General features: G+C 36.5%; 1 protein-coding gene across 1 annotated transcript in view; it reads right to left on the bottom strand.

Moving 5' to 3' along the window:
• Positions 1–66: 66 nt before the first annotated feature.
• LOC123535240 (uncharacterized) overlaps positions 67–16140 on the bottom strand; it is a 30106-nt gene continuing 14032 nt past the window's right edge. The window contains exons 7-10 of the mRNA XM_053520455.1: positions 11967–12113; positions 6298–6570; positions 3955–4178; positions 67–210 (exon numbers count right to left, since the gene is read on the bottom strand). Of these exons, the coding sequence (XP_053376430.1) occupies positions 67–210; positions 3955–4178; positions 6298–6570; positions 11967–12113 (788 nt within the window). The remainder of the gene's footprint in view (positions 211–3954; positions 4179–6297; positions 6571–11966; positions 12114–16140) is intronic.

Here is a 16140-nt window from a genome sequence, read left to right as displayed (position 1 = left end):
GCACAGACTGATCTTGGTCTGCCCTGGTCTCAAAGGCAGAAGCACTTGCCACTAGCAGGCTAAAGGTTAATTAAATTTAAAGCACAAACCTTGGAGGCCACTTTCGCCAGTGATGTTCAAATATTTTTGTAACGGGAATTTGTCACCCTGTACACTCTTCAGTTCAGAGACTTGCAATGTCCGTGACACAGTTGGTGGTATGTGGTAAAGCTGCAGGAAAAAGTTAGTTAAATAAAATAACCTTAAATTATATTCCTATCTTGTAATTTTCATTTCATTTACTTTTGAATCACAGGAGACAGTGCGCTCGACTATTTCGATGCAGCATCATGTTTGATAAAGAAAATGGGCATATCTGAGGAAGCTGGAGCTGGAGTGTTTAATTACTCCAATGTGGATGAAGGTATTGGACAATAGCTTATGTTTGTGTCAAAAGAATTAAGTAATAAGAGAAATAAACATAAAGTCATCAAAACACTAGAGGTGCTTTTGAGAAAAACGCATGTCTCCCACATGTTGGAGTAACCGGTCTACAATGCTGTGTCGGTAGTGGTAACTGGTCTACAATGCTGCACCGGTCTACAATGCTGTATCAGCGGTAGTGGAGTGGAGTAACCGGTTTACAATGCTGCACCGGTAGTTGTTGGTAATTATGTTCAAGGGCCATAATTCCGAAGTGTCTTGGTCGATTTGGCTAGTTATCGAACTTGGCCAAGGTCTTATGGTCAAACACATTTTGTTCAAGTTTGGCGAAGATCGGATGAGAAATGTTCGACTTAGAGTGCGGACAAGCTTTGTGACAGACAGACACACAGACAGACAGACAGGAGTAAATCAATATGTCTCCCACACCACTGTGTGGTGGGAGACATAATTAAGTAAGTATAATTCTAGGCAAAAACGGGGCATAATTCATGAAATATTGGTGCAAGGGTGATGCACCTTGCATCAAATGATGTGAGTGATGATGTGTAACAACTACTTTAAGTTTGAATCAAATCCATTTAGTATTAAATAACTGAGATAGAGTGAAAGTGCACCAAAACCTAAGTAAAAAGGGGAGATAATTCATGAAATACTGGTGCTAGAGTTATGGTCCTTGTGTTATATGATGTGAATGATGATGCAAAACAACTATTTTAAGTTTGAATGAAATTCTCTCTGTAATAACAGAGATATAGTAAAAATGTATCAAAATCAACCTTAAATTCTAAGTAAAAGGGGGCATTATTCATGAAAAATTGGAGCCAGAGTTATGGATCTTGTGTCATAAGATGTGGGTGATAAGGTGGAGCAATATTTTATATTTGAATCAAATCCATTTAGTAACAAGGCAGTCTGAAAGACAGCTAAATCCCCCGCCACTGCTATGGATGATAGTGAAAGGGTAAACCTTTGATTTTAGCTGTGTCCTTGACCTTGAACTGACATGGCTGACTCATGAATTCTGCACAACGTCTTGATGAGGTGATCATTTGACCCAAGTTTCATGAAAATCCTTCAAGGGGTTTAGGAGATACAGAGCTGAAACCTTTGACCTTCAGTTGTGACCTTGACCTTGAGTTGACATGGCTGACTCATGAGTTCTTGATGAGGTGATCATTTGACCAAAGTTTGATGAAAATCCTTCAAGGGGTTTAGGAGATACATGCAAGGCTCAAACCTTCGACCCTTAGTTGTGACCTTGACCTTGAGCTGGCATGGTTGACTCATAATTTCTGCACATCGTTCTGATGAGGTAATCATTTGACCCAAGTTTTATAACATTCCTTCAAGCGGTTTAGGAGATATAGAGCGGACACGAAATGGAAGGCTCAAACCTTTGACCTTCAGTTGTGACCTTGACCTTGAGCCGACATGGCTGACTCATAAGTTCTGCACATCGCCTTGATGAGGTGATCATTTGACCCAAGTTTGATGAAAATCCTTCAAGGGGTTTAGGAGATATAGAGCGGACACAATATGGAAGGCTCAAACCTTTGACCCTAAGTTGTGACCTTGACCTTGAGCTGGCATGACTGACTCATGGGTTCTGCACATCGTCTTGATGAGGTGATCATTTGACCCAAGTTTAATAAAATTCCTTCAAGGGGTTTAGGAGATATAGAGTGGACACAAAATGGAAGGCTCAAACCTTTGACCCTGAGTTGTGACCTTGACCTTGAGCTGGCATGGCTGACTCATGGGTTCTGCACATCATCTTGATGAGGTGATCATTTGACCCAAGTTTTATAAAATTCCTTCAAGGGGTTTAGGAGATATAGAGCGGACACAAAATGGCAGGCTCAAACCTTTGACCTTGAGTTGTGACCTTGACTTTGAACCGACAAGGCTGACTCATGGGTTCTGCACATCGTCTTGATGAGGTGATCATTTGACTCAAGTTTGATGAAAATCCTTCAAGGGGTTTAGGAGATATGGAGCGGACACGAAAGTGTTACGGACGGAAGGACGGATGCAGACCATTCCTATAATCCCTCCGCCACGGCGGGGGATTAATAACTGAGATAGAGTGAAAGTGCACCAAAACATAACATGAAATTCTAAGTAAAAAGGGGGATAATTCATGAAATATTGGTGCAAGAGTTATGGCCCTTGTGTCATATGATGTTAGTGATGATGTGGAACAACTATTTTAAGTTTGAATAAAATCCATTTAGTAATAACAGACTGAGATAGAGTGAAAGTGCACAAAAACTTTAACCTGAAATTCTAAGTAAAAAGGGGGCATAATTCATGGAAAACTGGCTCCAGAGTTATAGACCTTGTGTCATATGATGTGGAACAACTATTTTAAATTTGAATCAAATTCATTTAGTATTAACTGAGATAGAGTGAAAGTGCACCGAAACTTTAACCTGAAATTCTAAGTAAAAAGGGGGGATAATTCATGAAATATTGGTGCAAGAGTTATGGCCCTTGTTCCATTTGATGTGGGTGTTGATGAGGAATAACTAATTTAAGTTTTAAACAAATCCATCAAGTAATTTCAGAGATAAAGAAAAAGTGCATCAAAACTTTAACCAAAGTACGGCGATGCCGGGTCGAGTAGGACAGCTCTCCATACTTCGTATAGACTTATAGTTGAGCTAAAGATAAACCAGATTGACAAAATATTGCATGTATTAATTCATATGCTCTAAAACTGCAAAACAAATTTAAAGTTTTTCCTTGTTTTTTTAGTACCGTAATCGTACGAGTATAGGTCGCACTCGTGTATATGTGTGTGTGTTCGGGTTTAACGTCTTTTTCAACAATTTTACAGTCATATAAACGACGGTGTCTACTTGTAGCAGTGAGCATAATGCCCAACTTTATAGTGCTGCCTCACTGGAATATCACGCCGTAGACACATGGCATGATACCCCACCCAGTCACATTATACTGACACCGGGCTGACCAGTCCTAGCACTATCCCCTAAATGCTGAGCGTCAAGCGAGGAAGCTGCTAGTACCATTTTTTTTAACGTTTTTGGTATGATGCGGCTGGGGATCGAACCAATGACCTCCCGCACTCGAAGCAGATGCTCTACCACTAGGCTACCGAGGTGGTCGCACTCGTGGATAAGACGCAGTGAAAAAATATCAACGGATTTCTGGAAAAATGCTTATACCAGTTTATTGGTAGCAGAAAAAAGGGTTTCTCTTGCTCTGGATTGTCCATATTTAGATTAAAACTACATGTATTTAAACTGGGAATTATTCTCATGTTAATTAATTGAAATATCACAAAAGGAATGTCAATCAATTTTACAAACAAGCAAAATCCTTAGGGTAATATGAATTGCAATTTATCTCATAAAATTCACTAATAGTTAAATTGAATGTATCTGTGTTTTTTGAAAATAAAAATCGAATCTAATTAAAATGTACATCATACACACTGAAAAAACTACACAGACTGAACGTTAGTAAGTACAGAAGGTACAGATATGGTAAATGTAACAGACTTACACCTAGAACCCTGTCCAAATGGTAGGTAGCAAGGTATGCCAAATGGTGATATTTTGGACCCTTTTCCGCTATAAATTCTCCTTTCTTCAAATCTAAGGCATTCTTGTCAAACTGGAATCTAAACCTCCCTCCATTAACTGTTTGAGAAGACAGCTGAGAAGGACCAAGGTATTTTGCAATCTTCAGAGACTCGGCATATGTATTCCATTCTTCTTCATTTATACCTGGAAACACACAAATACAAATCAAAGTACTGAAAGTACAGAAAGGCTGGCTACCACAAAAGACTGAATGAAAACTATGGTAAAGATGTTCACAAAATATAAAATATTATGGGTTTTCTATATCAAACTTAGGCAAGCACAGGTTACTGTTGACAGGAATCATCTTTATACACTTGCGAAAGGTAGAGTAAGAATAATGTAGACTACAGAGGGTGAAAAAACATATAGTGTTTGCTCCATTGGGGATAACACAATTAGTGAGACAAATAGCACATACTTCTCACATGAGGATGACACAATTATTTATGAGTTTGCCAGCCTAAACATACATCCCTAAGATTTGATATGACTCAGTTTTATGTCTGAAGTGTAAAATAAAATAGAAACATAGCAATTTTGATCATTCTATTTGATTCTAGATGACATGCAGAGCATAAAGGATTTTGTACTTCAACTTAGGGGTTTTATGATTTTTGTCCATGAAGCAGATACTTATTACTGCATACAATTAAACACTGCATCTACTTATACACTGACAACTACTGAAATTTCAATTTATATTTATCACATATTTGTTTGATATTACAACATAATGAGAGTTATTTGGCCTCTCCCCTGTTCGGTCCACAGATCACCATGGCCTTGACCTTTGATCTACTGACCCACAATATAATAGAGGTCATCTACTGACCTCAGGCAATCATTCTATAAAGCTAGTGGACTGTAGGTCAAAGCATTCTTTAGTTATTGCAGAAATCCTTTTCGGTGTCAAGGTCACTGTGACCTTGATCTTTGACCTACTGACCTCAAAACAATGGAGGTCATTGGCTGACCACAGGCAATCATCATGAAGCTTGAAGAGTTCTTAAGCTACTGAGCAGAAACCATGTTTAGTCTCCAGGTCACTGTGACCTTGAGCTTTGACCCCCAAATCAAAAAGGGGCCATTTACCAACCATAGGTAATCACCCAATGAAATCTGACAACTGTAATCCTGTGTTCTTTACTAACTGAGCGAAAACCATTTCCAGTCTTGAGGACATTGTGACTTTGACCTTTGATCTACTGACCCATAAACAATAGGGGCCATCCACTGACTACAGGCAATCATTAACCTGCCCGCTTAGCTCAGTAGGTAGAGCGTCGGTCTATGGATCGCAGGGTCGCAAGTTCGATCCTCGGGCGGGGCATGTGTTCTCCGTGACTATTTGATAAACGACATTGTGTCTGAAATTATTAGTCCTCCACCTGTGATTCATGTGGGGAAGTTGGCAGTTACTTACAGAGAACAGGTTTGTACTGGTACAGAATCCAGGAACACTGGTTAGGTTAACTGCCCGCCGTTACATAACTGAAATACTGTTGAAAAACGGCGTTAAACCCAAAACAAACAAACAAACAAACAGGCAATCATCCTAGGAAGTTTGGGGACTGCAAGCCAAAGCATCCTTTATTGTGCAGAAACTATTTTCAGTCTCAAGGTCACTTTCACCTTGACCTTGCCCTTAGCTACTGACTCCAAAAATAAAAGAGGTCATCTACTAACCACAGGCGATAATCCTATGAAGTTCAATGTCTGTAGGGCAAAGCATACTTTAGTTATTGAGAGGAAACTGTTTTCAGTCTCAAGGTCACTGTGACCTTGACCTTCGACTTTCTGACCCTTTAAGCAACAGGGGTCATCCACTTACCACAGGCAATCAACCTATGAAGCTTGACCGATATGAGCCCAAGAATTTTCTGGTTACTTATCAGAAATCAAATGGTCTACTGACCAACTGACTGTCTGACAATGAGCAAAACTATATACCCCTCTTCTTTGAATTGGAGCATAAAAAGACACAGCAACAGTCTTCGTCTATGTCAATGGAAGGCTACAGCATAAAGGGAAAGAAAACTATGATAAATCTTTCAATACAATGTGTTAGCTTGTCTTCCACATTGTGTACTTTTTGTTGGGCTTTAAGTCAAACTGATGGTGAGTAAAGACCTCAAGTGCCCCTTTGGGCATTATCTCAAACAGGATGGGCAAGATCTGCTTTCAGAATTCACAGTATTGAGCTTATAATTATATCTGAAACAATTAGCTAACTACATGTATATCAAAGTTATCTACTAACCTCTTAGGCCTAGGTGGGTCAGAAGCCTCTTTTCTCTCCTTTTTCTAGCACTTTTGGTACTATTAGCTACTTTAGCAAAACATGCTTTAGAATTGGCCTTATCTGTATTTGTTGGTTTGGCCGTCTGTTCTGTTTGCTGGCCAGCATTTGCGTCTTGATTGATTTTTTCAATGGCATTTTGTACCCTGTGTGGGCTTTTCTTGAACAAAGTAGCCCCATAGTTTGGGTCTGCATTTCCGTCAACTGAGTTTTTCATTACCATTGTCATCACCGCTGTAAAAGGGAGATAATTGCAAAGTATATATTATGTAATACAGAATGTATATTTCAAAAACAATTTAGAAGACAAAACATAGATATATCAGCACACACATGCCATTAATCAGCACAGTTGTAGAAGTCAAGATGCAATTAAGTTATCATTAAGTCTTGTTGTTAAAAATTAATTGGTTTTCATTCCAGAATTATTTACAGAATATTTAAAACAGAATGCTTTTTTATTCAACACAGTAGCATTATGCAATTCATTAAGCTGTATTAATCTGAAAACTGCAACGAATTAACCTTTAACCTGCTGATTTTCTAAAATGGACTGGTATATCATTCAATATGAACAGTACCATTCATTATTCATAGGGGCATTCACTGAAAATTTACTGACTGGTTGCAAAGCTAGCAGGTTAAAGGTTAAAGGTTAATTCTGATAAGACAACAATGTATATTTAGCTGTAAAATATATTAGCTGCAAACATGCAGTACACAATGACTACAAGAGAATTACTGTTACAACTGTAACATCTTCACAAGGTTCAATTCATGCAATACAACAGTTTTTCTTCAGAAGTACTGGTTATTTAACTCGCTAAATAATCATCATAGTTTGATTAGCTAATTTCTGCTCTTTCCAAAAGACAGGCAAGAGGATAAAATGTATATATACGTTTATCTGACTTCTAAATGAAAATGTCAAGCTTTGCATAAAATTTGTATTTATAAAAGATGTGTAATACCAGAGTAATACAATACTCAACGTATAAACTAGTTTTATGTACACAAATCTCTTCCTACTTTCAACAAGGTATGTTTCATTAGTACAGGCTTTCAAGCACTATTTGGCAAAAAATTAGAGCTATAATTAGGGCCATTTTTGCCAAAAATAAGGGCTCCAGGGCAACCTCAGGCCTAAATATATACTGTTGTTTGTTGTTTATTTAAAGGTGTATGCTTGGCGGTTATAAATATTTGAGCCGTGCCATGGGAAAACCAACATAGTGGGTGTGCGACCAGCATGGATCCAGACCAGCCTGCGCATCCGCGCAGTCTGGTCAGGCTCCATGCTGTTCGCTTTTAAAGCCTATTGGAATTGGAGAAACTGTTAGCGAACAGCATGGATCCTGACCAGACTGCGCGGATGCGCAGGCTGGTCTGGATCCATGCTGGTCGCACACCCACTATGTTGGTTTTCCCATGGCACGGCTCATTTTATGTAAATTTGAGTGAAACGAATTAGAGCATAACTCTGTTTAATGAAACTGTAGCCTAGGAACTCATGGAAACCGATAGAAGCATCCTCTGTAAATGAATCTTAACGAATATTAACTTCAATAAGTTAACTGGTTCATTATATGCATGATATTGCGCAAATTTTTCTTTAAAGTTCTGACAGAAATTACAAAAAATTAGGGATAGTCTTAAAATATAAGGGCGTTTTTAGGAATTTGACCCTTTCTGAGTGTTTTTTTTTAGGAATTTAAGGGAGGCCTAAAAAAAATTAGGAATTTTAGGGCCACTTGAAAGCCTGTTAGTATGGTTACTTATGGTCTGTAAAAGTTGTACGAGTAGCACTAACTACTGTAAGATACTTTAATTTCGTGGGCATGAAATTTCAGGGTTATGGTCAAAGTGGCTACTAAGTTCAGGGGATTGGAATATGGATTGACTCAACCACAAAATCCATGAACATTAGTCCCTCATGATAATGAATTATTCCACAGTACGCCGATTTGTGACTGATTTCATGTTGGCTCAAATTCAACGAAAACACTACAGTGTTTATTGTCTTTAAGCAAAAATAACACATTTTCTTAACTTTTTATGTGATCTATAAATAAATACAGTTATAACCTATCTGGTGTTCAGGCGTGTTGTACCTCTACTTTATTTATTCTTAGTTGTATTTTTATGTGAAGATGCAACATGCTTTAAGAATTTACATGTAAACCAGGCATTTAAATGTTACATTAAAATCATTTCACAATAAAATTTGTACTGTTTGCTAGTATTTAGTTATTTACATTGAAGCTGGAATGGAAAATATTAGCAACTGAATTTCTTATACTGTGAAATAATTTATATTCGTGGGGGACTAATTTTCGTGGATTTTGTGATTAACTCAATTCACGAAATTTAATCCCAACGAACAAGTAAAATTCCCTTTCATTTCATATTCAGAAGTTGAAATCCACGAATTCATATCCCCACGAAATTGTCATTTTGACCAAAACCACAAAATTTCATGCCCATGAAATTTAATGATTTTACAGTATAGGCATGTATATTAATTATATTGCTCTTTCTAATAAGAGAATATATTAAAAGCTTTCTAACATTATCATGCTGTTAGAAAATTTCATTAATGAAACATTGAAACAAAACAATTTCATTCAGCACAAAACTTAAAGGCGTATGCTAGAATTCCCTGTATATGAGATGGGCGAAAATTTTCCCAATAACAGAATTTCTTTAAACTTTGGATATTGAAGGACAATCATCTAAGAAACAAAAATATGCAATAAAAATCATAGGTCACCGATATCGAAAAAGAGTTATCTGCCCTTGATACGTCATTTTTGGGGGAAATGCCGTTTTCAAGGGCAGATAACTCTTTTTCGATAACGGTGACCTATGATTTTTTTTTGCATTTTTTTGTTTCTTAGATGATTGTCCTTTAATATCCAAAGTTTGAAGAAATTCTGTTATCGGGAAAATTTTCGCACCAAATTCTAGCATACACCCTTAATAATTATAGAAGACTTTATCATGACCCAGAATATTAATTTTAATAAAGCCTTCTCTACTAAACAATTTTTTTTGTGGCGAGCACAATAAAAACAATCTCTAAATAATAATACAGGAAATGAAACAAAAGAAGGAATAGAATGTGGACTATCATGCTAAATAAGCACTTAAATGAAACAAAAGATAGAATAGAATGTGGACTATCATGCTAGATAAGCATTTAAATGAAACAAAAGGAACATATTGTGCACAATCATGCTAGACAGGCACTTAAAATAAATGAAACAAAATGAGTAGATTGTGGACAAGCATGCTAGATAGGCACTTAAATGAAACAAAAGGAATAGATTGTGGACAATCATGCTAAATAAGCACTTAAATGAAACAAAAGAAGGAATAGAATGTGGACAATCATGCTAAATAAGCACTTGAAAATGAAATAAAAGAAGGAATAGAATGTGGACAATCATGCTAAACAAGCACTTGAAAATGAAATAAAAGAAGGAAGAGAATGTGGACCATCATGCTAAAGAAGCACTTGAAAATGAAATAAAAGAAGGAAGAGAATGTGGACCATTATGCTAAATAAGCACTTGAAAATGAAATAAAAGAAGGAAGAGAATGTGGACAGTCATGCTAAATAAGCACTTGAAAATGAAATAAAAGAAGGAATAGAATGTGGACAATCATGCTAAATAAGCACTTGAAAATGAAATAAAAGAAGGAAGAGAATGTGGACCATCATGCTAAATAAGCACTTGAAAATGAAATAAAAGAAGGAAGAGAATGTGGATAATCATGCTAAATAAGCACTTGAAAATGAAATAAAAGAAGGAATAGAATGTGGATAATCATGCTAAATAAGCACTTGAAAATGAAATAAAAGAAGGAAGAGAATGTGGACCATTGCTCAGTAGAACACCGTTGCCAGATAAACACTAAGAAAGAATATGGAACCAGACTGATCTTGACAAGGATAAAAATAGCTATCACTGGTGGATAGCTTTTATGAAATCATGCAAGAGAAGGGTATAGCTAGGGAGATGAGGTCATCAGGTCAGTCTCTGAGTATCTTAAGTCTTTAAGAGTATTACTTCTAGGATACTACAAAAACAGATGACAGAGAAGGTAACAGCCATAGAACCTATTCCAAATAGTACTTGGTAATTGAAAAAAATGAAAACAAAAATTAAAGGAACATGAAGAACTAATCTACAGACTTTGATGGCTATTCACAATTTCTTTTGCATCCAAGAAAAATAGAATATTTAGATACCATTAAAAGTGTAAGTAACTTGATGCTTATCTTAGCTGAAAAAATGCCAAGATCATATCCTAACTGTAGCAAATCTTATATGAAGCTGTTAAAAATAGATGAGTGTAGGCATAAATGAAACATGTCATGTCAAAGTTTCGACTGGTATCATAATCAAATTGCATATATGGACATTCAAATGACCATCTTCCAATTGTCAAAATCAAATATTTCAATATGATGTAAGAACCACGTAGATTAACTTAATTGAGATGACTGATTTTCTATGCCTTGATAAAAATGATAACTTGTTTTACAATGTAAAGACCATTTGCTTTTTTGGGGTTAAGTCACACCAATCACAGGCGTTTGAAGCTCTATCAATAAATATTATGCATTACCATATCCCACCCACCTAATATACTATACTTCAAGAGATCTAACCTGCACATTTATTTCGTTGATAGAGCTTAAAACATCTGTGCACCAACACAATAAAGGCCATATGGTGAGTGTTTTTGATGGTGGTAAAAACCCATTACCCCTCCATGGACATTGGCAGAACCTCATACCTTCCACAGGCAAGACTGATGTCCTGCTTGCATGGTTTCGAACCCACAAGGGTGAAAAGGAAGTGATTCGAAGAAGGTGGCCTTAATCAACTGGCCACAGATCCCCGAAAACCCAAATTTAAATAATACTTACAACTGTCACAAGTTCATGCATAAAAACTAAGCTTGATATAATATGCCATAATTATGCAATTTATACTTGTATAAAAAAAGCGAACTGATATATATTTAAAACTTTTATGAAATCTTTTTGTACAATAACGTAACAACAGCGTGAGTATTTTTATAAGCCATCAAAGTTAAATAAAGAAATAACTGAGGCAGAAGTGAAAACAAGAGGACCCTATGGTCTGTAGCTGCTCACCTGAGAAGAAATTTTACAAGTGTTGAATTCAAATAAAAACTTAGTGTAGTTTTGACCATATTTAGAATTTCTTAATACTTTAACGCCTTGTTGTGAAGATGAACAACTGGTGTTTTTGTTTTTGTAGTCTAGATTAAAGAAAATTAGTTGTTTAATTTATCTATTTTTTTTCTGTTTCTTCATGCCTGAAACCTGTAATATACTAACATACGGAAATATACTAATACACAAAACTAACATTATGCATAAATATCATGAAATAGATATCAAAAGTCAGCAAATAATTAATTTTTCTTTGAATTGAAATTTTGGCAGATGGACTTAGGACAAGGTCTGATCACAATATGTCACCATTTAGCAACAGCGAGCTCAGGTGAGCAGATAAACGAAAGGTGAAATTGTCATGCGTTCAAGTAAGAAATACAACAATAACTGTTTTGGTTAACTACATCAGGTATACCATCTGATTCTGGATGGGATGAGAATATGATGAATGATGCACAAGTCGCATCACTGTCACACAGTGACTTTGCCTCATCCAAGCTTTTCACAGTAAGCACACATCCCCACGATACACGAGAATTTCCACACGAGTAGTCAAAGCGGCCTATTTCATTATAAGACATGGCAAACATTTATCTCAATTCTAGACAAAAACAAATCTTATCAACATGATATACATGTATATATTCAAACAATATCCTGAAATAAAGAAAATACCAACTACAACTATTATGCAAGCTGAAGTTTACATCTATATTTAACCTTTACCCTGCTAAATTTCTATAATGGACTGGCCCATCATTTAATTTGGGAAGTTCCATTTATTATCTGAAGGGTTTGTTCACTGAAAATTTACAGACTGAATAGCGAACAGTGTAGACCATGATCAGACTGCACGGATGTGCAGGCTGATCTTGGTCTGCACTGGTCGCAAAGGCAGAATCATTTGCCGCCAGCAGGCTAACGGTTAAAAATAGATAACTTTGAAAATATGAGTACTGATGGAAGAACTTCATGCAAAGTCAATATGTATTGTTAAGTTAGAAACACAAAATATTTACTGCAAAAAGCAACAAAAATATACTAGTACTCCAACCTCTAAAACCCTATGTGTAAGAAGATTGGAGCAGATGTACAATACTATGGTAAATGTTCCCCCGACAATGATGATAACTATACACAAGTTTCCTAATGATTTCAATAAAGTTATTCACAAGATCAACATTTTCAGAATTAGGACTTGAGAAATTTAACATCTCAAAACAGTAACTGTAAAAAAAGATAATGTAATGTCATGAAGTGGCTATAAAATTTTGTACCTAGATTACTGGTGCTTGCATTAGGTCTTTATTTATTTTGTTGGGTTTAACGTCGAACCGACACAATTTTAGGTCATATGGCGACTTTCCAGCTTTGATGGTGGAGGAAGACCCCAGGTGCCCCTCTGCTTTATTTCATCACGAGTGGGCACCTGGGTAGAACCACCGACCTTCCATAAGCCAGCTCGACAGCTTCCTCACATGAAGAATTCAACGCACCAAGTGAGGCTCGAGCCCACATCGATGAGGGGCAATTTGATGATTTGAAGTCAGCGACCTTAACCACTCGGCCACGGAGGCCCCTTGCATCTATCATAATTCTTACCGTAATATATCAGAAGTTTGACAGAGAACAGATGTTGACTAAACATTCCAATCAGCCATTAAGTACAAAGGGAGATCAATTAAATATTGTGAGGAAAGATGTGAACCACCAATAAATATAATATACAATACATATATATATGTGTCCATAGTTTTAAAGTCAATGGCTAAACATTTCACCAATATATTTTAAGCTGGAAACCTACTTTAGGTCGCTTCATTTATATTTGGTCTTTGTATCCAACCTGTATAAATCTATAGTTTCTACAAGCTTTTGTAAGAGATGCCACAAAAAATAGAGCAAATTTAAAAAGAAAAAATCATTTTGCTTAAAACTACCATTTAAATAACTGGAATTAAGTTGTGTCCCTTTACCTTTAAACTTGTTTCATTTTAGGGGAAATGTTCTTGAAATGAAGCTTCACTCTTATTGGTACCAACAAATAAACTAGGACTTAATCTAGCTTTTAACTAAAATAAGCAGGTGAAAAAAAGGTCTGATTATCTTATTTCTGGTGCAAGTATATCTAGTGCAAAAGACCCACATTTTGAAAAAAAGGCCACCTTTGCAAATCAAGTATATCTGCTGCATTTCTACCCTCGGATTTTACTGGTGGGTGGACAGGGAGATTTTTTTTTTCTAAATAAAAGTACAGACTGAGCAAATTCAAATTAACTTCGTAATTCATACATTTATACACAGCTTAATAATCATTACTGCAATAGCCAAAAGAGATACCACTGGGAAATTTTTTTATAAAATGAAATATCTCACTTTCTGGGGTTTTAAATGTTTAGGTACCAATAATTTTTTAGGGTGAGAAAACAGCAAATACACTTGTTTTTAAGATGGCTCAAGTTGTTCTACAGCGTTCTTTTAAATATAAACATAGGCAATTTTTGATGATTAATATGAGAAACATTAATACTGGTAATACAAGGGGGCCATGGTGACCCTATATCACTCACACGAATTTCAGACCTCAAAAAGGTATAACAAAAAACATTTCTGTCAACTTCCTAATCTTGCCAGCAGATTACAAGAAGATTTTCAATGCTTTCCATAAAGACATATAGAGAAAACTAGACTTGCCCCTTGCAGCCATGCTATTTTTATTTGACCTATCAAAGTGGCTTTTAACATCTTTAGCAGATGGTCACCCAAAGAACATATCTGTGAAATTATTTCACAAGAGGGCCATGAAGGCTCTGTATTGCTCACCTGATCTACTGACCTAAAGATCATCAAGATTAACATTCTGACCAAGTTTCATTAAGATATGCTCATAAATGTGGCCTCTAAAGTGTTCATAGCTTTTCCTTTGATTTGACCCGGTGACCTAGTTTTTAAGCTGACATGACCCAGATTCAAAATCGACCTAAAGATCACGAAGATTAACATTCTGACTAAGTTTCATGAAGATACAGTCATAAATGTGGCCACTAGAGAGTTAACAAACTTTTCCTTTGATTTGACCCGGTGACCTAGTTTTTGACCCGACATGACCCAGATTCGAACTTGACCTAAAGATAACCAAGATTAACATTCTGACTAAGTTTCATGAAGATACAGTCATAAATGTGGCCTCTAGAGAGTTAACAAGCTTTTCCTTTGATTTGACCTAGTGACCTAGTTTTTGATCCCACCTGACCCAGATTTGAACTTGACCTATAGATCATCAAGGTTAACATTCTGACCAAGATTCATTAAGATTTGGTCATTAATGTGGCCTCTACAGTGTTAACTAGCTTTTCCTTTGATTTGACCTGGTGACCTAGTTTCTGAACCTACATGACCCAGATTCAAAATGGAACTTGAGATCATCGACATTAACATTCTGACAAAGTTTCATGAAGATACAGTAATAAATCTGGCCTCTACAGTGTTAACAAGATTTTCCTTTGATCTGACCCAGTGACCTAGTTTTTGACCACGGATGACCCAATATCAAACTCGTCCAAGACTTTATTAAGGGTAACATTCTGACCAAGTTTCATTAGGACTGGGCCCAAATTGTGACCTCTAGAGTGTTAACAAGCTTTTCCTATGATTTGACCTGGAGACCTGGTTTTTGATTACAGATGACCCAATATCGAACTCGTCCAAGATTTTATTGAGGGTAACATTCTGACCAAGTTTCATTAAGATTGAGCCAAAAATGTGACCTCTAGAGTGTTAACAAGCTTTTCCTTTGATTTGACCTGGTGACCTAGTTTTTAACCCCAGATGACCCAATATCAAACTTGTCCAAGATTTTATTGAGGGTAACATTCTGACCAAGTTCCATTAAGATCGGGCCAAAATTGTGACCTCTAGAGTGTTAACAAGCTTTTCCTTTGATTTGACCTGGTGACCTAGTTTTTGATCCAAGATGACCCAATATCGAACTCATCCAAGATCTTATTGAGAGTAACATTCTGACCAAGTTTCATTAAGTTTGGGCCAAAATTGTGACCTCTAGAGTGTTCACAGTCAAATTGTTGACGAGGGACTACTGACAGACGACGGACACAGGGTGATCACTAAAGCTCACCTTTGAGCACTTCGTGCTCAGGTGAGCTAAAAATCAGACCTGCATTTTAAGAGACAAGAAGACTGGCAGAGTAAGACCAATATTAATAGTATGGGAAATGTTATTTTGAAATTTCTGAATGACCATGCCCTCTGGCAGCTATCAGTTTTTGGGAAGAAACATTTCAAAGTCAGACAGGTCGTTTCTGAACAGAAATTTAAATGTTTAAAGTTTCTACCATAGACATGCAGGTAAAGGTACCTCAGCCGCTGGCCGCCATGCTTTTTTGACCAATTAAGATGACAGCAGAGGGGTAGCAAAAGAACACTTCCGTGAAATAATTTTCAAATCAGACCTGTGTTTCAAATGATGATGTTCGAAGACTGGCAGCCATGTTTTTATGCCAAATCGGAATATTATAAACACTCTTGATTGATGGTCATCCACAACAGGTTTCTGTGAAATTATTTCAAAG

Source organism: Mercenaria mercenaria, chromosome 12, assembly GCF_021730395.1.
Source record: "Mercenaria mercenaria strain notata chromosome 12, MADL_Memer_1, whole genome shotgun sequence".
In the NCBI taxonomy this organism is placed as follows: domain Eukaryota; kingdom Metazoa; phylum Mollusca; class Bivalvia; order Venerida; family Veneridae; genus Mercenaria; species Mercenaria mercenaria.
Note: the sequence above shows the minus strand (reverse complement) of the source record. Positions and strands in the feature narration are given on the sequence as shown.